At 48.5% G+C, this 24,805-nt stretch overlaps 1 protein-coding gene across 1 annotated transcript; it reads left to right on the top strand.

The window, feature by feature from the left end:
* The first annotated feature begins 29 nt into the window (after positions 1 to 29).
* GPR148 (G protein-coupled receptor 148) lies at positions 30 to 24,273 on the top strand. Its single transcript, XM_058664179.1, is given in 4 exon segments — positions 30 to 138; positions 14,897 to 15,189; positions 15,191 to 15,685; positions 24,034 to 24,273. Coding segments are annotated over 4 exon segments (1,137 nt in total).
* The last annotated feature ends 532 nt before the right edge of the window (positions 24,274 to 24,805 follow it).

Raw genomic sequence — 24,805 nt, 5'->3', positions numbered from 1 at the left:
AGGCAGGGCGTCTGATGCATGGGGTCAACATGCTGGTGGTCAACTATAGGTTGCGGAGGTTGGAGCACCCCAAGAGCAGCGGCAGAAAGTCCCCAGCCATGAAGAGGCAAGTGTGCCTGGAGACCCTGCTGGTGGGCGGCAGGTCTTAGGGATTCCTGGCTCCAAGGTTCCCAGGTTGGTGTTTGATGGGGGAGGGATTTGGAGTAGAGAGAGCGGGGAGTTGGGGCAGCTGTAGCAGGTACTGGGTTAGCCAACGCTTATCTCATCTCCGATGTTTTCCATATATTTCCCTGGGCCCATTCACTCAATGGCAACTGCGACTTAGCTAGCTTGGGTTGGGTCAGGGTCAAACCTCACGTGCTGTCCTCCCTCAACCCTACCCCCAGGCCATTTGGCATTTCTCACTCACCCAGGGAGAGACCTGCACACTCTCCATGGGGCTGGGAGTAGCTAGATCGCTGGCAGTGGTTCCAGATCTTGCCCACTCTAGCTGGACCACCAGCCTCCAGTGGCTCAGGTCCTTTTGGCATCCAAAACGTGTGTCTGCTCCTGTTGCCTCACCACTCCAAACCCAGATGTGGGAAGTTCATCTTCTCCATGGTGCAGTCTTGCTGTGTTCTGGGCCAGGCGTGTATGAGACTCCTGGCTGTCCAGTTCTTGCCTCTTCGTGGATAAGAAAGCAGAGGCAAATGGAAGGTAATAAGTTCAGGTTTTTTGTTTGTTTTTTTAACGCAAAGAAGGGGCAATGGGACATGAAAAGAAGTTGCTCCTACTCTGATTCTCCACCCAACTTGGGCAAAATACGCCATTGGTTTTTAAGGCCTTGAGAGGAAGAAAGGGGTCCCTGTGAGCCCAGTGTTCCTGACCAGCCTGCCTTTTTTGTGGAAAGTTGCACCTGCTCATGTTATCATCAGAGTATAGCTAGCAGCAGGCTTCCCGCAGAAAGAAGTTTATTATCACATGATATTCAGGTATGGGAGGCTGGCCTGGCTTGGTTAGTTGCCTGTTGAGGCTCTGGACAAGAATTTTTGTCCAAGCTCAATTAGGTCATGGACAAAATTCCGTTTCTGGCAGTTGTATGACTGGGATGCCCATTTGCTTTTTGGAGGCCACTCTCAATTTCCAGAGCCAATTTGGGTCTTTTTTCTGCAAGTCACCTCATCGAATCACAGTTTACTCCTGTGGAGCTCACAGCAGGATGTCTCATACCAAAGGACTTGTACGACCAAGTCACGCTTGCTAAAAATAATAACCCTTTCTTAAACCGTAATCGCACTCTGTATCTATCTCTCTCTCACACATGTACCTTCATTTAGGGGGGTGGCTCCTATAAACTTATTTATCCTCAAACGCCTACATTGGTCAGGACTAGATCGAGAACAAAGCCAGGAACCTGGAATTCAATCCAGGCCTTCCATGTGGGTGGTGGGGACCCAGTGTTTAGCCAGCACCACTGCCTCCCAGTTTGTGCACTGGCAGTGGACTAAGTGAGGAGTGTGGTTGTGCATAAAAGCCAGGCACTCCAACATGGGCTGACAAAGTCTTCACTGCCAGATCAAGCACCTGCTACACCTCTCCCTGCCACAAACTGCCACACAGCATGGTTTAGTCAGGCGTGTTGGCAGCCCCTCGTGTCTGCAGTCCCGCTCATCCTCAGGGTAGGAATTGTGCAGGATGCGGTCTCTGAGGGCTGTGCTAGGCTGCTTCCTCACACAGTCTCCTGTGGTTTCAATGCCATGATTGCAAAGCGGCAGAAGCATGAATTGTGGCGGGAACCAGAATGGCCACAGCACAAGACCTGCAAGGTGAAATGTGGACCATTGTATCTGCTTCTACCTTATCCACTGCTCTCCATCTCTTCAAAAAATACTAAGCCTTGCACAGTATCTGCAATATTTTTTCTTCCCCTGCTTTTATTCTTTCCGTTTAATGTTGCACTGCAAAAAAAAGTTATAAAAAGCTGTTTATTTTTACTTGAGATGCACATTCCACAAAGAGAGAAGTAGAGACACAGAATGAGATCTTCCATCCGCTGATTCACTCCCTAAATGGCCACAATGCCTGGAGCTGAGCCAATCTGAAGCCAGTAGCTTGGAGCTGCCTCCAGGTCTCCCATGTGGGTGCAGAGGCTCAAGGACTTGGGTCATCCTCCACTGCCTTTTCAGGTCACAAGCAGGGAGCTGGATCTGAAGTGGAGCAGCTGGAACTCGAATCAGCACTCATGAGGGATGCTGGCACCACAAACATAAGCTTAACCTACTATCCATGTCACCAATTGCAACTCAGTAATTCTTTCACCCTGGAGCGGCCACCCTCCTCACAGAAGTGACCTCCTGCCACCTCCCTTTGCTCCCAGCTTCCACCTTTTGCCATCCCCGTCCCTAACTCAGAGAGGCAGCACCCCAGCCTCTGCCGTCTTCCCAAGCCTCCACTCTGTCTGCCCTTTCCTTGCTGCCTCCCATATCTGAACCTGAATGCACATTTGTTTTCCCCTGGTTTGTCTCCCAGGCAGAATGTCAGCTCCAAATTGCTGATTTTTTGTAAAAAGATTTGCTTATTTTTATTGGAAAGGCAGATGTACAGAAAGAAGGACATACAGAATGATCTTCTATCTGCTGATTCACTGCCCAAGTGGCCACAACGGCCAGAGCTGAGCTGACCCAAAGCCAGGAGCTTGTTCTGGGTCTCCCAACATGGGTGCAGGAACCCAGGGCTTTAGGCCTCCCTCTATTGTTTTCCCAGGGTACAAGCAGGGAGCTGAATGGAGAGTAGAGCAGCCAGGAAACAAACTGATGCCCATATAGGATCCTAGCATTGTGCAAGGCAAGGATTTGGTTGGTGATGTTTTTGTTTTTTTGGAGGTAGTGGCACAAGTGACTGCAAACAAAGAACCGGGTACCTAACGCAATTAATAACATTGACCTGTAGACCAGTGGGCAAGACAGCTTAGAAACCAGCCAGAATAGCAATGATGAAGAGCAAAAGAAGAGACAAAGGCACAGTGAACGTTACTGATGCCTCCCCTGCAAAGGAGCAAAAGCCTTTGTCAACCTCAGAGTTAACTGAGCAGTACCTCGAGGAAATGGAGGATAAAGAATTTTTAAAACTTGTTATAAAGCTTCTTAACAATGTGAAGCACACACAGGAATCTAAGGAATTTAAGGAATGTGTTATACAGGAAATAGCAGCAATAAATCAGAAGAAAGCTGATGATATTAGAAATTAAGAAATTCAGTGGAGCAAATTAAAAATTTAGTGGACATCCTCAATGATAGAATGAGCAAGGCAAAAGAAACATATTTCCTTCAACAATGGGGAAACAATAAAAAAAACAAAAAAAAATGCTGAAATAGGACCTGGGTAAGCTGGGAAACATATTCAAGAATTAAGGGAATTAGTAAAAGGCTGAATATAAGAATTATGGGAGTTCCCAGAAGATGCCGAAAGAGAAGCTGAGTCTAAAAATGTATACAATAAAATAATAAAGGAAAACTTCCCTAATCTGGAGAAAGAATAGGAAAACAAAATACAGGAGGAACACAGAACTCCCAATAAGGTTGACCAACAGTGATTTTTGCCACAACACCTGATAATCTAGCACACCACAACAACACTTACCAAGCTCCAGCTGCTGCTTTTAAACTTGCCAGCCTCCGGAAATGTGAGCCAAATAAGCTGTTCTTGGTCGTAGATTACCCTTTCTAGGGCATTCTATTATAGAAGCAGGAGACAGAGTATGACTGAATTTTTATTCAAGGTGACAGAAAACATCTCGAATTGCTTAAAGGTAATGATTGCACAGTGTTATGAAAATGTGTAATGTCACTAAGTCGCACACTGATTGACTTGCACCCTGTTGGTTTGCCTTTTGATGGGGATGTCATGTCAGGTGGCATCAAAAGACAGGACCATGAATAGGAGGAGGAGGTCATGTCTGGAGGCTAGATGGGTACTGGTGTCCTGTGGTATCGCCCGCAGCACCTGTTCCTGCCTTTCACTCCTGCCAGTGGTTCCCTTCTCTGTGTCCTGCTCTGGATGGGTCAGCCACACCTGGGACCTCACCAGCTTCTGCCCCAAGCTGTTAACCAACGAGTGCTCTGCCGGAGTCCAGCTCCAGCCGAGTTCGGAGCTCGGGAAGGGTGCGTGGAGCCGGCGATAAAGAAAGACACAGACACTGACACTTGGTGCATTCTCACAACAGCCCAAGAAAAAGCTGTCCTTTTTATTTACTCAAACACCTCACAAGCTTCTTCACAAGCAACTAATTGTTCTATTTTTTACTTCAAGACTAAGGGGGCATGTACAGACATTCAGTCATTCTGTCTGCACTTCAGGGCTAAGCAGGTGCTCCTAAAGATAATTCTTTAAAATACTGTATTCATATTCTTCAAAGCAAGCCATTATTCATTCTTCAACAGTAGCCATGGAGCGGCAGCCAGGATTCCAAGGTCAAGGCACATGTGATTACCTGCTAATCAGTAGTACATTCCTACCACATTTCTATTTCTACAATTTGCCCATTATTTAATGGGAAAATAGATTACAAGGGAAAAAATATAAAATCTAAAAACAAAAATTACAAATATTAAATCCCCCTACAACTATAAACTCTACAACCCCATAAACAATGAAACAATAATCAAAAACATTTTTCTTTAATAAAAACATCCTTAATTCCTCTAGCGGCTAAAACAATTACATTTTTTATGCTCCAAAAAATTGCAAAGACAGGCTAGCCTATGAGATAACAATAACTATATTTATTGCCATAGCAGTGTCAGCCCTCACTCCCATCACTTGCATTCATATTTAGGATATTTTCAAGCCCCCTCCCAGAAGGAGTGCTGCATGTCTGGACCAAATTCTGAGGCAATGGTTAAGTACCCAATAAGGTGTCCAAAAATGGCTTGGGCTTAATTGTACTCCCGTGTGTAAATTGTCAAAGGCCCACTCACCAAGACATTATCAGTGACATTAACTCTCAAGCTCATGTTGGTGGCAAAAGCCGCCTCCGGGGCAAACAACAATGCCTCAATAGATTACAGAATTCTTAGTGGGGTGCTTGAGTGTCCATGCAACCAGGGGGTGGAACAGCATCAAGGTGGTCAGAGAGATTTCCGCTGGGCCTTGCCTAACAGCTGGAAGCTCCTCTGGGCCTTGCCACACAGGGGAGCTGTTTTCTTCACACCTTCGTGTCATCCACACCCACTGCACGGACCCCAGCAGTGCTCAGCCCAGACAATGGGGCTGCCGCCCCTGGCACGGCAATTCTGTGGGTTCTTTTTTCCTTTTTCTTCTACTCAGTTTTGCCACACGGTGGCAGAGTCTACCTGCTTGATGTTGCCTTCTCCAGCTCGCGCCCACAGACCCAGGACCTCAGGTTCCACTGCAAAACGGAGGCAGGGGATTGGCAACTTCTTTCCCAGGTGCTCAGCCTAGGCTTCCCCTCCTCTTTGCCATTTGCATCCTCCAGGACAGCCTCAGCTCACCCCTTGGCAGTGATCACATCATGTGGGACACTTGTGAAGTATACTGTCCTGGTCCGCCCAGCCCCACCCATGAGCCCATCAACCTGTTCCACTTTCCCCAGGTGTCCCGAGAGCTGCCCCCAGGGAGTTCTTGTGTTGATGCCACAGCACCATGTGGCAAGAGTGATGCCAGAGACAGCCTGTCCTACGCCCTGTGGCCTCTGTGTGTCCCCACCCCAGCCTCAGTGGCAGGAACAGTGGAAGTGAAAGGAACCTCTTGCCTGCCAGGGAATGTGGTGCAGGATCAGGCAGAACAGAGCAGGCAGGGCCAAGGGGAGCTCCCCCCTCTGTCTACTCCTGTGTACCTGATCCGCTGACGCCTTCAATTCACTCTCCAGCGCGCAGTCTTCTCATGGGACAGTGCACATATGACCCATTTTTTGGCTGTTTTCTCAGGTGCACTGATTGGGAGCTGGATTGAAACTGGAGCAGCTAGGACTCAAACCAGCAACCATATGGGGTGCCAGCGCCACAGGCAGAAGCTTAGCCTGATGCACCATGGTTTTGGGTTCTCTTTTGGCTCTTTGAGAGTAGTTTCTGGGATCTCAGGCCACTGATGCTGGTAGCAAAGGTTCCCTTTCTTGAGTGCCTGCCTCGAGAAAACAAGGGTTCAGGAGGTGCCAGCTGAGGACACAGGAGGAACAGGTGCTGTTCACATCTCCTGTCTTGGTCATGTGTCCAGGGGCCACAGTGGTAGAGACAGCTTATGCCTGGCTGCCTGTCAACATGAAGAGTCTCTTTGGCACCAAAACCTGCAAGGTGGGACTTGAGTGGCTGATCAAACCTCATGGCTACTGATGGTACATTGGTCTACCCTGGGGGACTCCAGGGCTCCTCTGCAGGCTTCATGGTCATTCATGGTCCTCACACACTGTGGCGGAATGGCATGCAGCCCAATGCACCTTGCCTGGTTGGTGGTGTGATTTCTTGTGCTGAAGCCCTGGCCTTCCAGAGAAATATCATTGGTGTGTATTGAGGAGCTCCAGTGTGCCCTGCTTGCAACACTGCAGACGGGACTCATCGATGTCACTCAGGATGCAGAGGGTGCGTGGGGGGCAGAAAAACCAGGAAACAGTGCATGACATTTCATGGTAGGAACATTCCATCTATAACTGATTGAAGCATTGGTCACACCAGGAAGTGCATGGAGTGACAGGACACACGTGTATGCAGAAAGAACGGCTGTGTGTGGTCTGGACACACAGTGTTTGTGGAGAAGGCTCAAACACACGGACAGGAAGAACACAGAGTGAATTGCTCCCCTTGGGCGGCTGGACCCATGCCAGAGGATGGCTTCAAGGGGATTGCAATTGTATATAACAAGTCTTGGTAGGTTTGGGACAGCCATTGTGGTACAGTGGATTAAGCTATTGCCTGGGACACTAACATCTCATATTGGAGTACTGGGTCCTCTCCCAGCTACTTCACTTCTGATTATGATTCAGCTCCTGGCTAATTTGCCTGGGAGGCAGCAGCAGACAATTATGCTACAAGCACTTGAGTTCCTGCCATGCATGTGGGAAACCTGGGTGACGTTCCCAGCTCCTGGCTGGCCCAGTCCCTGAGTCTTTGAGTGTATTTAAAAAAGTGAATCAATCAATGGATGGAAGATCCCAGCCCTCTCTTTTGGTTACTTTACCCTTAAAATAAAAAACCACAACAACAAGAAAAATCTTTAAAGAATATAGGCAAAGTATGAGTATGCCTCCATGTTATATAAGATGCCATACAGAAAAGGATTGAAGGCCAATATGGCATAGCAGCATTTGCATCTTGTGGAGAGTGGGTGCCTGAACATCTGCTCGTAGCGTTCCCAGGGCTAATAAAAGAATGCGGTATATTGATTGACCTTCACAGCCCGATGGTCGAACAAAGCACACTTCCAGTGCGAATTAAGTGGCAGAGGATGCTCTAGGTGCTAGGATGGATGGAGGGGCCCCTAAACCAGAGGAGACAGGAATGGAGAGGACTCCCAAGCGGCCACGAGAACGGTTTTCCAGCCTGCTAGCCAGCACCCAGAGTCTGAGCTTGGCACAGGCTGAGCCTGGGCTGGGGAGTGCTGGGGAGAGGAGCGTGGAAGAGCAGCTGCATGGCATGCAGAGAGGGAGGGCAATCCTTGTGCTTGGCAGACCAGGACAACAGCTGGTTTTTTCCTTCTTTTCCAGAACTTGTGGTCTTGGGAGGGCTTCAGGGTCAGCAGAGTGGAGTCCCTGTGACTGCCATGCGTGGGAGAGGGTTTGCACAGGAGGGAGAGAACAGGTGCATGCCAGAAATGAGGAGCAAAAGCTTTCGTCTTTCTGCCCAACTCACCTTCTGGTGTGTTTGCTAGTCCACCTCAGAGTGTACTGGTTCCCCGCTGATCCAGCCAGCCGCTAGCAATGCAAAGTGGAACTAGGCCATGGGCATGAACAGGACCTAGATCTGCACTACTGGAGCTTAGAGTGTGAGTGTGTGTGCAGAACAGAGACTGGGAGAACAAAGTGGGACTACAGGATAGAAGCAGTGATTTTAACAGCATTATTTATTCATTAAAAACAAGCTCGGTTTAAGTAGCAAATACAGTCAGGATTTCCAGTCTCCCTCCCCACACACATTTCAAGAAACAAGCCAGTGTGTAAAAAGAAAAGCTTTTTTTATTTTTTTTGCTTTTTATGTTAGCACACAGTGCTTGCACACAGGTGTGGGTCCCAGTGCATGCACACATCCCCACCTGATCACGTTGCTATGGGAACCCATAGGCTGTCTGCCGTGATCCTCACGAAATGCTCCATTCTTCCCACAGACCTTGTCTCTCTCTTGTGTTGGACAGCAAAAGACCCACTTCCCTCCCTGTCACGCCCCTTCCCAGCCTCTGGTTCACCTGTTCCATGCCCGCATTCTTTTAAGCTTCCACCCATAAATGAGAACACATGGAGTTTGCCTGTCCATGCCCAACTCATCTTGCATTTAACATAACATCCTCCAGTCCTGTCCACTTTGCTAGAAATAACAAAGTCCCATCTTTTTTTGGTGACTGAGTAGTGTCCCCATCATGTACACATACCACGTTTTAAAAATATGTTTCTGCATTGGTGGGCCTTTTGGTTGATTTCATGTCTCAGCTGTTGTAAACAGCCAAAACACATTTGAGTGCTGATGCTTCTTGCACATATTGACTTTATTTCCTTGGGATAGATGCCCAGTAGTGGATCACACAAATGTGTTGATTCTATTTCAGTTTTTGGAGGAACTGCCATACTCTTTCTGTAATGCTTGCACTGATGCACATTCCATCATGCTGTATATAACAGTCCCCCTTCTTTGCTCCCTCCCTCTTTCTGTCTCCCTTCTTTCATCCTTTCCTCCCTCCCTCTCTCTATTTCTTTTTTTTTTTTGAAAAAGATTTATTTTTTAAAAAAAGATTTATTTATTTTATTACAAAGTCAGATATACAGAGAGGAGAGACAGAGAGGAAGATCTTCCGTCCGATGATTCACTCCCCAAGTGAGCCACAACGGCCGGTGCACGCCTATCCGAAGCTGGGAACCTTGGAACCTCTTCCGGGTCTCCCATGCGGGTGCAGGGTCTCAAAGCTTTGGGCCGTCCTCGACTGCTTTCCCAGGCCACAAGCAGGGAGTTGGATGGGAAGTGGAGCTGCCGGGATTAGAACCGGCGCCCGTATGGGATCCCTGGGCATTCAAGGCGAGGACTTTAGCCGCTAGGCCACGCCGCCGGGCCCGAAAAAGATTTATTTATTTTTATTTGAAAGGCAGATTTTATAGACAGAAAAGGAGAAATAGGAGAGATCTTCCATCTGCTGGTTCAGTCCTCAAATGGTTGCAGTGACTGGAGCTGAGCTGATCTGAAGCCAGGAGCAAAGAGCTTCTTTTGAGTTGCTCACATGGGTGCAGTGACCACTGCTTTCTCAGGAAGGGGTCTGGATCAGATGTGGAGCAGCCTGAACTCAAACCAGCACCTATATGGGATGCCAGCACTTGCAGGTGGAGGATTAACCTGTATCAGCCGAAACAGTTTTCTCTGCTACACATCTGTACCAGCACTGCGTGTGTGTGTGTGTGTTTTATAATAGCCATTCTGGCTGGAGTGACATGATATCCCTTACAGTTTTTGTTTGCAATCTCCTGCTACCTGATAATGTGGAGTATTTTTCCCATGTCCTTGTAGGCCATTCGTACAACTTCTGTGATGGGATCTCTGTTCACATGATTTGCCTATTTTTAAATTTAATTTTTGGTTTTTTTCTTTCTTTGTAAGATTTATTTTTAATTAAATTTTTTTTTGCTAATTTGTAGTTTAACTTCCTGATGTGTTCCGAATATCCACACCTTGTCTATTGATTGATTTGTTTTGTTAAAGTGTGTTCCTTTTGAACAGCATATTTTGACAAAAAAAAGCTGTGTTTTTTTTTTTAAATCATGAAAGAATGATGAATCTGATGGAATGCTTTTTCTGCATCTGTTGAGATGACCAGTTAGTGTTTGTCTTTCAGGCTGTTGATATACTGTGTTGTGCTTATTGACTTGGGGATGTAGAACAGCCTCCCAGCCGCAGGGTAAGGCCCAGTTGATTTGATGCTGTAGCTACCGTGTTCATTGGGATAATTGGGCTGTAGTGTGCTTCATGTCTTTGTCTAGGTTTGCTACTGGGGAAATGCTGACCCCAATGTTATGTGCTTCTCATTACTTCCTCTCTCTCTCTCTAGTTCGAGGAGAGCTAGTGTTAGATCTTCAAATGATTTGTAGAGTTCATCAATGAAGTCATCAGGTCCTGAGCTTTTCTCCATCTGGAGATTTTTATCTCTAATTTCAACCTCTGTTGAGGTTTTCTGTGTCTTAATGGTCCCATTTTGGAAGGTTGTGTGGATTCAGAAATGTTTTGGTTTGTGCTAGGCTTTCCAATTTTTTTGGCCTGCAGGCATTATATGAAATTTTAGACATTTTTTGGTGTTTGCGTGGTATCACATCTCCTTTTTTATCTTTGATTTTATTTCCTTGGGTTTTTATCTACTTGATTAGCCTAGATAAAGGTTTGTTGACTGTTAATATTTTTTGTTTCTGTTTTCAGAATACAAGCTCTTTGATCTTCTGTGCATTCTTTGTTTCCTTTTTCATTTATTTTTACTCTGGTCTTTTTTTCCCCTTCCTTCTATTAGTTTTGAGTTTGGTTTGTTCTTACTCTTCTGCTTTCCTGGGTTGTAGTGTTCGGTTGCTTATTTGCTATCCTTTTTTTTGTTTGTTTGTTTAATAAAAGGTCCTATAGCTATAAACTTCCCTATTGTTTTCTAATATTGCTTTTGCTACATCTTACAGATTTTTAGCTCATTGTGCCCATGTTTTCATTTGTTTCCAGTGTTTCCACTCCACTTCCAGTCCAGATTTAAAAATTTCCATTTTGGGCTCAGTATAGTAGTCTTGTGGCTAAAGTCCTTGCCTTACATGTTCCAGGATCCCATATGGCTGCTGGCTTATGTCCCAGTTGTTCCACTTCCCTTCCAGCTCCCTGATGATGGCCTGAAAAAACAATCAAGGATGGCCTAAAGCGTTGGGACCCTGCACTTGCATGGGAGACCTGGAGAAGCCCTTGGCTCTTGGCTTCAGATCAGCTCAGTTCTGGGCGTTGAGCTCATTTGGTGAGTGAAGCAGGAGATGGAACATCTTTCTCTGTCTCTCCTTCTCTCTGTACAATCTAACTTTCCAATAAAAATAAATAAATCTTTTAAATATATATATATATATAAATGACAAATAAATAATAAATTTAAAATTTCCCATTTGATTTCTTCATTGACGAAGTGGTGAGTCAGGAGCATGTTGTTTAGGTTCCCTGTTTTTGTGTGATATCTTAAGGTTCCGTTATTGTTGTTAATTTCCAGGTCAGTTCCTTTGTGGCCAGAGGTGTGCACCACGATTTTGATTTATTTAATTTTTGAATTGTCCGAGGCTTGTTGTGTAGCCTTACCACACTGTCTTTCTGGAGAATGTTCTGTGTACTGCTGAGAACATCAATGTGAATTCTGCACCTGGAGGACAGAATGGTCCAAAATATCTGTTGGGTCCATTTGGTCTACATCACAAACTTTGCTGTGTCAGTATAAATTAACATTCTTTTACATGGATTGAAAACCCATAAGTCTAACAAGTCAACATTGTCAAAATCCCTAGAATTTCAAGTATAACTCTATCAAAAGTATCGTATCAGGGCTGGTGTAGTGGCATAGCAGCTTAAGCCTAAGCCTGTAGCACCAGCATCCCATACGGGTGCAGGTCCATGCCCCCAGCAGCTCCACTTGCAGTCCAGATTTCTTCTTGTGACCTGCAAAAGATATGGAGGATGACCTAAGTCCTTAGGCTCCTGCACCAGCATGAGAGATCAGAAAAAGGCTCCCAGAAAATAGAGAAACATTGGCCAGTGTGAAGCAGAGAAGGTATATTCCGGCAAATAGGAGAGGACAGAATTATGGCAGAGGGACACCTGGAGACTGATGGACACAGACACAATGATGTAGTGTTGCAGTGACCGATACCCCAACAGTATTCCCCAAACAACCATCTGAACTCCACCTGTGGCCGGAACTCCACCAGAAACAAGGTGGGAAGGGGAGTTCACCAGGAAATCAGGAAGTGAACCCAGAAAAAGAACTGCCCATCCTGTTGGCCTATCTAATTTGACAAGGAGCAGAGACAGAGCGGCATCAGGGTCTCCCTGGGTGTGTTTATGCCCAGCATCCTAGGGATGGGTTGGCCGCAGGGATGCCCCAGGACCCTCAGGACTATCTCTGAGGATGAGCTTAGGGAAGAAGCAGTGCATGTCTATGGCGACTCAGGTGGGTTAGGGGCAGTGTCTTCTCCCTTGTCCCCGCCCTGCCCCCCTCCCGCAACACCCAGTTCTGTGAGCCCCAGGCAAAAGGCCACTCCCCAGGCATGCCTGGCTCCTGAAATCCCACACCTGTGCCAATTTGTGTTTTCCCAGGAAGGTCACCCTGGGAAAAGATGCTTGAGACAGGAGAGATCATAGTGGCTTCCCTCACCGGCAGCATCCCAGTGACTTCCCCACCATCCACCACTGGGGCACAGTGTTGGGGCTCAGACAAATGTTTTCATAGGTCTCTGAGGAGGCTGGGTGGAAGAAAGGCTCTCCTGGGAGCCGGAGCCTCTGGCCAGCTCTGAGGGGAGGGACCGCCCACCCATGCATGGACGAAGAAAGTGCTGGCTCAGTCTCACCTGGGCCTCATTCCAGCCTCTGAGTTCCAGGTCTCGGGTTTAGGAAAAGCCAGTGTGTGGGGGTACGCATAGGAAAGAGCAAAGATGCTTCCTCTTGGAGGACAGCAACTCCACAACTGACCCTTGTCATCACAAACCCTATAATTTCACCTAAGATCACCCCCACCCACCACCAAAGGCAGGACTCAGAAGTGAGAAAGAGGCAGAAGTGAGGCACTTACTGATTTCCATTCCCAGGGGGCAGTGGCCAGCTGGTGGAAGCTGACATCACCCTCAGCCACTCGACAACGTTTAGTCCTGCCACAATAGGTGCCCCTTCTCATTGGTTGAGAAACCTTGGGAGGGACAGTCTCCACAGGGAGCCTGAGGCAAGATGAGGCAGGGGCAACAAGGGTGGGTGCAGCTGGACAGATCCAGGGCAGGGGGAGAGGAGTTTCAGTGGGATGTCATCGAGCCAACAGGACCTGAAATATGAGAGTAGCAGCATGCACTGAATTTGCTGAACAATGCAAGGATAGCAAATGGTGCAAGGTTTGCAAACCAAGCTCAGCTACCTATTGATCCACTGTGGATCTGTGACCCTCTATCCTACATGTTACTGAGGCCTAACCTTTTGGCTGCACAAAGGTTCAACTAAATATTGTATGAAAACACAATGTGGTCATTTTTCACAGGCCAGAGGGACCAAGTCACTGGACCAACATTACACAGTTAAAGAGGAGGGGTAGTTGATTTCCCCTAAAAACTATACTCAGGAGGCATCACCATCTACCAAGGAAGAGAAGTCAGGCAGCAGATGTGTGATCCATGCAGGCCTAGGCTCCAAGTGCTGCAAACCATGGACGTGACTTGAGGCAGGCCTTTCACCCCACTGACTCCTTCACACCCTCTTCTCAGGAACACTTCCTTGGGATCTATGCCTCAAGATGTTGTGTAGTGCAAAGGGAAGCTGTAGGTGTGTCAGAGCCACTGCCTCCAGGCTGAGAACTAGCTGCCCAGGAGAACTGAGCCTGAGAGCAGGTGTCAGGAGGGAGGACACAAGGGATCGGCATTCCCCTCCTGCTGTGCGCTGGCCTTAGTCTGTGCCCTGCAGTGTTCTCACCAAGTCGCTGTGAATGAACTCCTATCTCACAGAGAAGGAAGTGGAGCACTCGAGAGGGGTGGGCTTGTTGCAGTCTGCTCACCTGGGACCCTGCCCCACATTGTGCTGTCCCCGTGGCCACGGACTGCACCCCAGGGCTCCACACCATCCACATCACAGAGCAAGCTGGGTGTCCCAGCTGCGTGGGAGCTTGACACACAACCCTCTCTTCCATGCCCAGATCTCCACCCCCTTAGCTCCTGGGAGGTCTGTGTGTGCCAATCTCCTGCTCCTGAGTGGGATGGAAGCCCCCACCCCACAGGTACCCACCCGAATCAACATCAGCAGAGACTGTGACCCCAAATGGAGTTCTGTGTAGAGTCTCTCTCAATCTCTCTTCCTCCTGCCCTCCCCCCCACAAAGTCACCTAGCTAGGCCTACCCCACGTGCTAGGGTAGGGAAGTCCAGCATGGCCAACACCCTCTTGTTTGGCCCCAATTCCTGAGTCCCAGCTGATCCCAGGGTGGCTAGGCTCACGGCCCCACAGTCCTGGTTCCCCTGCTTCTTCCCTTCCTCCAGGGCTGCCCAAAACTCAGTCCCATGTGTGGATACTCATTGCTCATCTGCTGGGAGCCAGTCAGACAGGTGTAGGGGACCCTTTTCAAAGGCAGCTGTGGCCCAGTTCACCATGTGTGCACAGCACCCAGCAGCTGTAGCACACAACCCCTGAGAAACAACAAGCGTGTGACTGCAAGAAGCCATGTGTGGACTGAATTTCACCTTGTTGCTTCGGTCTCTGTTGAACAGCCATTCCTAACAACCTGGCATGTCTGTGACATGTTGGGACTTCTGCAGCACAGGTCTTCCCCACCAACCCACTCACTGAAGCTGATTCAGAACCAACAAGTGCTAACAAAGTTGTGGTTACTGCTGAGAAGCATGGCTGGGGAGCTGGCCCCAGCACCCCTGGCAGCGTCATCTGGCTGGTTTGAATCCAGGCCATGAGCACTTTGTTGTACACCATCCACACAGTGGGCAACACTTTCCAGGACCTCAGAGACCTTGAGACGACCACATCTATACTGTCTGTGCTCATGCTGGTCCTGAAACCCTGCTGCTGCTGACCACTGCTTGGAGCCAGCAGCTGCAGAGTGAGCCCCAATACATGCTGCTGGCTAGCATCCTGCTCTCGGACCTGGCTTACGTGGTCCTGCACATGCACACATCCTCTAGTCCCCTGGGTGGCTGGGGTCTTGGCCAGGCAGACCATAGCCTTCTCACTGATGCCGTTTTTGCCGTCTATACCAGTGCCACGCTGTCCTTCACAGCTACCATGCTTCACACTTACCTGGAGTTCACCTGCCCCTTTGCATCATCTCTCCTTCATGTCCCATGGGGCTGTCTGGAAGGCCGTAGTGTGCCAGGACACCAGGCTGCAGGAGCAAGGGGCTTTGTACTGCCTACTGCTGGACCTGGGTGCCCAACATAGTGGGGAAGCCCTGGTGGCTGTCACCCATGCCTGCAGGCTGTGTATCCTACGCACAGCTCTCATTGCCTACTGTTTCTGGAGGATTTGCTTAGAGCCCAGGGTTTCAGGTCCCAGCAGGCAGGGCTTTTCCCAGGCCAAGGAGATGCTGATCATCCACATGGTACTGATCACACTGTGCCTTAGTACAGGACTGAAGTTCTCCCTGAATATCATGCTGACCAAGCACCAGCACTTCGGAGTCAGGCTGGCTGCCAACAGCAAGGTGCTCACAATGCTTCCTCGTGCCTTGCTCCCCTATCTGTATATGCTCTGCTACTGCCAGCTGCTGGGAATGCCCCAGGGCTGCTGCTCACTCAGGTGCCCCAAGGTCATCTGTACCATTCCCAGGAGGTGCAGCGGCCAGTCTGGCTGTCCTGGGTTAAGGAGCATGCACCCTTGCAGCCTGATTGTGCATCCAACCGAATCCCATTGTGGGTCATTTGCACAATGGGATGGATGGATGGTTTCTGACATTGGGACAGTTCATGTGTAGAGAAAGCTCTGTCTTAGTAATGCTGACATTCTACTGGAACACAGGTGCAAGCCAAGGAGATCCAGCCTGGATCTGGTCTAAGTGGGGAAAGGTCTTGATCTGCACCCCCGTGGCTCCTTTCCACGGCCACTGAGAGAGTATCCTTGCTGAGGAACATACAAAAGGCCGGACTGAGCAGGTAGGAGACTGGGAGGCAGGGATCCAGATCTGCCAAATCCCAGAGCCATGAGCTTATGTGTGTGGGGTCAGGAAAGAGAAGACCTACAGCTATGAACATCAGGGAGTGCCAGGGAGATACCGGCAGAAAGCTGGGATCTGGAAAAGTGACACTCTCAGAATAAAGGGAGTGATAACAGACCCTCTCTGAAGCTTGCCTGCCTCCTTACTGAACAGAGGACAAGAATTCTCTGAAGGTGCCTCATGTAGAAGCCATGCATTGGGCTGGAGCAAACCTCAGACATTTAGCAGTTAAAAAAAAATTCTCACATTGTTTGGAATGTTTCTGCAGCAGAATCTGAGCTTCAGAACCAGATACCAGAGATTTACCAAGGAAATGCACCTGCAAGAAGTGCTTTGTCACAGAGAGTCAAAGTTCCCAGAACCACACAGGGAAGTAAGGCACCAGGGATGAGAGCGGGAAGAACCAATAAAGACAGTAGCATCACACCACAGCCCTGGGGATGTGCAGTCACCAAGTGAAGACTGCCATGCTCAAAAGATCTTAGGGCATGAACAATGTCACAAGGATGTGGCACAGTGAGTGAAGCCCTGATTGCAGTGCTGGCATCCCATAACACAGTGCAGTTTTAAGTCCTGGCTGCTCCACTTCCAATCCAGCTTCCTGCTAGTGTTCCAGGGAAGGCAGTGAATGATGGCTCAGGTACTCAAGTCCATGCCACCCATGTGAGAAACTCAGATGGAACTTTTGGCTCTTGGCCTGATCCAATCCTGGGTGTGGTGGGCATTTGAGGAGTGAAATAACAAATGGGATACCTCTCTCCCTCTCATTCTCTCTCTCTTACAAAAAAGTTAAGATATCCTTAAAGGGAGGGGCATTCTGGAGTATCATGTGGGCCCAAGGTGATCTCAAGAACCCCTACAATAGAAATATGGAAGCAGAATCTGTGTGTGTAAGGAGGGAGCGGCAGGGAGATGTGACTATGATGGAAACAAGGCCAGAGACAGAGATGAAAATTACTGAACTACTGCCTTTGAAAGTGACGGGGCCAGCAGCCATGGAATCTGAGTCGCCTCAGATGTTATAAATGACAAGAAAATGAATTCTGTCCTTCATGTTAGCTTATTTAAGACCTGAATTTTACTTCTTTTTAAAAAATTGCTTTATTTTGACAATCTTTACATAGTTGATTAGGGCACAAAGGGTCAAGGGCTACAGGAAAGTGGGTAAGACTATTGTTTCCACATTATTGCTTTATTTTTTCTGCATCTGGGGTAAAGGGGGAGAAAAAGGGAGAAGCCCCACCCAGCCTCCTTCCCATCCCAGGTCCCTGATGTGGGGCATGCTCCAAGGGTCTTGCTCAAGTGATTTTGAGAGTTCAACAGTTCTGAATTGCTGACAATCTCGTCATTCATGCTGACAATCTCGTCATTCTAAGCCTGATTCTGCCCAGCACACACTTGGCCCTCACTCAAACCAGTGGGAGCTGCAGCTTAGTCAGAGCAACTTGCAATAACCCCCACCAGGCCCACTCCCTGCCTTGGTTGCTGTGCTTGCCCGTATGTACCACAGATTTGTCCAGTCTGTCCCACATCCCATTCAGATCTCCTACATGTCAATGGGCATTGAAGCCTAGTTCAGTTCAACCAGGCCCACTACCCAGCCCATGCTGGTGGGTGTCATTCTGTCCAGCCAGGTCTGCCCCACTCATGCTCTCCAGTGGGAGTGATAGCCCAAGAGAGAGGTGCCCACTATTTCCCTCCTGGGCCCACCCTTGGATCATGCACTTCCCCGGTGTTTCTGCAGTTTAACTTGACAGAATTAGCCCCCAGTGCCAGCATCTGCCAGCTGATGCAGCGGCAAAGCCCAACCAACCTTCACCCATTTTGATTTTTGCTTGATTTTTACTTCTGCACTTTTGGACTGTAAGGTAATCAATGTGCGTTGCTTGAAGCCACAATATTTTGTGTGGTCTGCCAGAGTAACAAGACACGCAAGTCCTGGCTTGTGTGCCCTTCTCTGCTGCCTACAGTGTCCTGTCCACCAGCAGGTGAGCTCCGAGCTTTCTCATATGCAACAGTCGATCACCAGTGCCTGGGGGCCAGGAACCAGCAAGCTACTGCTTACAGTGCATTCTAAAGAGCAAAACACGATAGAGTCAGGCTCCAAGGAGGGAACAGTAGACTCTGTCCCATGATGGAGGCAGTTCCAAAGTCATATTGCAAGGACAAGTTTACAGAGAAGGAAAATCCCGGGGCTAAGGTTACAATGGCTTTCGAAAACAGCAAGCTTAATGATAGCTTTACTCCAGCAATGACATCCGCACTCCCTAGAGTGTCACAGACTTGTTCACAGACTCAGCACTCCTTATTAAATGTGGCAAACAACCCCAAAGCCACCTGCAGGAATGGAATGGACAGCTGCATTATGGAATATTTAGAGAGCCAAATACCATAAAGGATAGCAGGTAGGCACGCAGAGGCGGGTGAATCTCCGAAGCATATGGTTGGGAAAAAGGCTAGTTACAGCAGAATCCCACCGTACTCACTTCACGATCATAGAATGCTAACACATCCGTCATTTGTGAGTGCTATGGATTGTTTTTGAGCCACCCAGTATCTGCTCTGTTGTCATGGCAGCCTGAATTGACTAATACAGAGGGAGGTATGAAAGACACCAAGAGAGAGAATGAGGGGCACAAAATTCAGCGACGGATGAAGAGTCTGTGGGAGAGACGCAGGTGTGTTGGGGAGGACTGGTCCCCAGGAGACCCAAGTTCAAGTTAATCTATGCTTTAGGAAGGACTGTGGGTGTGCAGTGTTTGCTCCATTGTTGCACAGAGCCCTGAACGACAATGGTTTTGACTTTACAATGGTGTGACAGTGACAAGCATTCAATAAAAACTGGGTAGCTCAAAGAATAGAAATCATCAAGTTTGCTCTCACCCTTGGTTGGTGATATGTGGTGGAATCTCAGGGTCCCAGTCAGCCCCGCAGTCACAAGTGGGAAAAGCTTCAGTACATATTGTGCCAGGTTGCTAACCGAGGATGTTCTGTGTGCTGGGCATAGCAAATGCATTGTTGAATTTTAATATTTTTCACCATCAACAGGCTAATTGAGATGTCAACCCCATCACTATAAGCCAAGCAACATTTGCACAGAGCAAAGATTTGAACAATAAGTTCCAAGAAAAATTATTCATCAATAGGACGTGATCTACAGCCTCTCCTTCAGTCCTTCCTTCTCCCCATATTTTATCTTGTAAGTGAGAAGGGAAGATCTGGGAAGGGAAAGAAAGCAGCTGAGCTCACTTGGCTGCTCATGGAGTTGCTGACTTCACACAGTGCCTTGTTGTACCTTGCTACTGTGAAGAAACGGCCAGTGAGTGCTGCCACAGAAGTGAGAGTGCTCACCTCCTAAGCTCTCTCCTCTCAGTCCTGGACAGAAACCAGCTTCTCCTGGGGTCGATGGACCAAGATGTCACTGAGGGGTGGGTCCGGGTTCTTATCTCTGATGCAGGAGGACATAGGTGAAGGTTAGCAGAGGAATAAAATGCTATTTGCACATCAAACTGGAGTTACACACTTGAGCAGGAGTGTGGGCACACCTAATGGGGAGCTGCACTCTGTGAGTTTTGGAGTCTTCCCTTCATATGATCTGGAGACCCAGGAAACGGTGTTTGGAGTGACGTGTAGTTAAATATTCATAATAAGGTGGGACTTGGGGAAAGGTTTGAGTACCATCCATTTTCATGCCCTTTTCAGGAAGTCTTGTGCAATGGAATGAGGGGCATTCTGGGAGTTGGAGTGTCATCAATGCTCATTTTATTGTATTACCCTCATGATTAGCTGAGGATCATTGCAACAATGATTTGGGCAGCCATGTTGGCTATTTCTTGGCCAGTGCCAGTGGTTTCGGGGAAGTGGATTTGGGCAGAGTAGACAGGGCTACAAAGAGGGACTGGCAGCTTCAGTTTCTCCTACAAGCTACCTCCTTGCCTGAGTCAAGTTTAAGCCAGTCAGTGTGAGCATTTTTCAGGTAACTAGTATTGACCCAGTGGACAGCATGTATTATAAATCATCCATTAGTGGATGGAAAGGTTTGGACATTGGTACAAGTCTTCATTTTGATCTGATGAGGTGGTTCATGGCCCATGGCACCTGCAGCCACAAGCACAGCCCTGCCCCCTCCCCTGTGGTGCTGGCATTACTGGGCACAGAACTCTGGCATAGCCATGAAGACCTTGAGTGAAGAGTCGGTGATGACAGAAGCAGAGGCTGTGTGATTCCTGTAGTCTCACCCTCTTGAGCCCTCACCATGCTTTGTGGTCACAACCCATGAGCCAGTGGCTTCAGTGGCTCTGTGGTGGCTCTCCAGGCCTCTTAGTGACTCTGCCTGCCCAAAAGTTTCCAATGTCTCATGAAACCAGCCTTGGGAGGAGTCTGCTGGTTTTGCTTAGTGACATAGATTTATACAGAGCCTGATATTGAAAGTGGAGTTGTCACAAAGGTTTAAACAGTAGCCAAAGAAGACTTGAGAGGCTGACATTGTGGTGTAGCCCATATGGGCTCCAGTTCACATCCTAGCTGTTCCACATTCCATCCAGCTCCCTGCTAATGCACCTAGGAAAGCAGTGGAGAATGGCCAAAGTCCTTGGGCCCCTGCATCCACATAGAAGGCCAGGAAGAAGCCCAAGGCTTCTGTCCATTTGGGAAGTGAGTCAGTGGATGGAAGATCGATCTCTGTTTCTCTTTGGTTGTGTCTCTCTCTTTCCCCCTATCTGTCTGTAACTCTGACTTTCAAGTGGTGTGCAGCAAGGAACTTAGGAATTTTTCATCCTGGCTCTTGTCTCTCATGGAGACACACTAAGCAGAGGCTGTTTTTTTGTGCAAAGATGAGCAGTTTATTAGACAGTGAGGCAACTAAACATAGTTGTATGCAAATATGGGTTGCCCTACACTAAGAAACACATACCAGAAGTGGGCCAAGTGAGGTACCAGGTGGAAAGGAAGCTGTCCCAGTTTCCATGTCCTCTTATCTCCTACATGTGACGGTCTTGGATGTAAGATAGGCATCGTGGGAAGGCAGATATTTTGATGGACAAGTAGGGCACATGGGTGGGCGTGGGGAGCATGGCTTGTGACTTTCAGCTCCACAGACCTTACTAGCTGCTTATCTATTTATCCATATCCACAGGAAGCTGGTTCAAAAGTGCCATAACTGGGACTGGACTCTACACCCAGTTTGGGATGCTGCTGCGCCATAATACACCATGCTCCTGGCTCCCAGCTGAAGATGCGGAGAAAATTATGGAAACCGAAGATGAACAGTTCTTAAACCAAAGAGTCTCTTGAGCAGCCAGGACAAAGGAAAAAGAACTACCAGCAAACACCTCCATCTTTTTCAGTAGGTGTATAGTGTTGTCACCCTCTCATGTTTCAAATTTACGTTTCTCCAACAATGTGATGTCAAGAATCTTTCCCTCTGCCTATTTGCCATCTGTACATCTTCTTTGGGTCAGTAACTAAACTTTTACCTAGTTCTCATTGTGTCATTGCACTTCTTGTTGCTGAGTTTCAAGAGTCTTTCATGCATATGCTCCAAATGCAAGTCTTCTAGGATTTATGCAACTGGTAAATACTTTCTGTGTGCCCTATATTTTCATGTTCTTAACCATGTCTTTCACAAAAACAGTTGCCTTTAATTTCCTGGAGTCCGATTTGTTTCTCTTATTCTGTATTTGTCATCACATCTAAGATCATGCCTGACTCTAGATTTTCTCCCCTGCCGTCTTCTGTATGCTTCTAGAGTCTAGGTTCCACATCGATCCATTTGGAGTTGTGTTTTGTGTATTTGGTGAGGTATAGGTGGACACTTTTTGTTCTGCTGACTCTGGTTCTGGTCCATGAACATCCAGTTGTTCCAGCAACATTTACTGACAAGAATATCCTTTCTCCTTTGGAAAACCAAGTTGGAACTGAATTGACCAAGCATAGGGGTGTTTCTTAACTCTCATGTTAACCTTGTGCACAAATATCTTGCTCCAGTTGCCCTTCGGTCAGAACTTGCGCCACCAGCCTTTCTGGCCACCAGCTTTTCCTACCATAGAACTTTCTCCAGACCTCTGACTCGGAGGAGGCAGATTTGAACCATGCCCCCCTTTCGGTTGGCCGTACAAATTAAAACTTTTTTTTCTCCCTCTCTCCCTGACTCCACAAAGACTAATGATATCAACTGTTGGTTTTTGTGAGTGACGAGTAGCAAACCATCTCATTCAGGAGCAAGATGACAAAGTAAAATTACCAAAACAAATTTAGGTTGGAAAACACATCATTATCGAGAATGGAACCATGAAAATGAGGTGCTCTACAGCCCAACTTTCACTAGTTTCCAAATGAACCCATCTCTGCTAGAAATACAAGTCAATAGAGAGCAGGAAATGAGTCAAAAAAACTTTTAATAGGAATAAATATGGGCTTGACATGGTAGCCTAGAGGCTAAAGTTCTCAGCTTACACTTGCCGGGGTCCTATGTAGGTGCCAGTTCATGTCCCAGCAGCCCTGTTTCCCATCCAGCTCCCTGCTTGTGGCCTAGGAAAGCAGTCAAGGACGGCCCAAAGCCTTGGGACCCTGCACCCGCCTGGGAGACCTGGAAGAAGCTCCTGGCTCCTGGCTTCGGATCAGCTCAGCTCCGTCCGTCGGGGCCACTTGGGTAGTGATTCAGCAGACAGAAGATCTTCCCCTCTGTCTCTTCTCCTCTCTGTATATCTGCCTTTCCAATAAAAAAAAATTTAAGTCTTTTTTCAAAAAGAAATAAATTCAGAAATGTCAGTAGGATGGTGTCTCCCAAGTTTTTTTTAAGCTTCTGTGATTACTACAGATTTTTTTAAAAGATTCATTTATTTTTATTACAAAGTCAGATATACAGAGAGGAGGAGAGACGGAGAGTAACATCTTCCATCTGATTCCATAATATATTTTTCTCTGCATTACTTGGAACCAGTTTTTGTATTGTTGCCTGTGCTTTGGCTGTCACAAAGAAAATTTTGCAACAGCTGATGTCATCAGCATGTCCTCCTGTCTTTCTCTAAATATTTTATCATGTTAGCTTTTACTTGCAGGTTTTTCATCAATTTTGCAACAGTTTTCGTCTCCAGTGTGAGGTAAGGGGCCAACTACACTGTTTCGCATGTGAATACCCGGTGTCCTAGAACCAATGTGGAAGAACACACTGAACCGTTTCCCATTGAACAGACTTGGCACCCGTTTGAAAAAAAATTTGACCACATATCTACTCATACCAGTATACAAATCAATTGCATGTTTCTGGTGACTTTACCTTAAGCTTATAGGAGAAAGTGGTAAGTATGGTTAGGCAAGTTATTTCTGAAGACCAATCCAATCATTGCCTGTTAATGCAGTGTTCATGAGTGAAGAATGATTTTTTTCCAATTTTTAGAAGCAATGTAAATTCATCAAAAGAAATTTTATGTGAATATTATATAATATTAAATTTTCAGTGTCTATAAAAAAAAAAAAAACCTGGTTCCAGAAGACGTTGTCTCGCATCTGCAAGCCCGGGCTGTATCTTCTCCCAAATCCCCGCTGGGATTCCTGACGAGACCCCGTGGGGTCCCCAAGCCCCTTGTCAAAGGATTTGGGGTCTGCAGGGCCAGGCATAGCTGGCTGCCAGGGAGGTGGTGGGGGCGGAGGGAGGGGCACCCAGACACCTGCTCGCTCTCAGGAGCTGGGGGAAGTCGTGAGGCCGCAGTGCCGGCAGGAGGGGCCAGGGATGAGAACTTGCGGCTCCGCAGAGAGGAGGAGACGCGGGGACCGAAGAGGGAAGAAACGCACACAAAGCGAGAAGGCCCGAGGGCCGGGCGGCGGCCGCCCACCCAGCACAGCCCGCTCCGGGGTCCCGCGCGCGCCACCTCGCCCAGCCCAGGGGCCTGTGGCCGGCGTCCTACGGGCTGCGGGCCCGGTCCCGCCCCTGCCATCGCCCGCAGCCGCTTAACCCTCGCCTGCCCGCCCCCGCGCGCCTCCGCCAAGCCCCTCGGGCGGCTGCGGTGGGCGCGGGCGCGCCGCCTCCCTCCACCCCGCCAGGCGCGCGGCTCCGGGAGCTGACCGTGGTGCTGAGCGCGCGGCTCGAGCTCGGACGCCGCGCCCGGGTGCCCAGGGGACGGCCGCGCCCTGCCACACTCCGGCCGCCAGCGGGTAAGTCGCCGCCGCCCCGGGAGGCTACGTGAATCCGGGTCGCGGGAAAGGTGGACTTTGGTGGGGATGGGGGTGGGGAAGGGAAGGGAGGGAATGATTTGTAGATATTGGTGCGTTCTTTCGCGCGATGGGCGGCACCCTGAGGGACCCATGGGGGACACCCTCTTCACCCAGTGGTGCCCAGCGGAGATGCTGCGAGTGGGTGCGAAACCCGTGAGGTGGTGACCCTTTGGCGTATGAGCTAGGGAAGGGGAGAAACCCTCTGCCTGGAGACTCGGATACTGGGGAAGGCCCATCTTTCTGCTGGGCAAGAAGACCTAGGGGCTTCCTCAGAGAAGGTGGGCTGGGACTTTCGCTCCCCTAAAGTCTCTTTGTCTGCCAGTGTGGGGGGTTGGGTGGCTCGCTGATGCTCTCATCCTAAGATTCTATTTCTGCTCGATACTTCACCGCCTCCCCCCCCCCCCCGAACACGGGAGCATTCCCTTTCCACAAGGGCCTTCACTCCACCAAGCAGGTTTTAAGGCAAGCCTCCTCACTGGGGTGTACCAGGCCTCCATCCCAACC

Source organism: Ochotona princeps, chromosome 5 (genome assembly GCF_030435755.1).
Source record: "Ochotona princeps isolate mOchPri1 chromosome 5, mOchPri1.hap1, whole genome shotgun sequence".
NCBI lineage: Eukaryota > Metazoa > Chordata > Mammalia > Lagomorpha > Ochotonidae > Ochotona > Ochotona princeps.
Note: the sequence above shows the minus strand (reverse complement) of the source record. Positions and strands in the feature narration are given on the sequence as shown.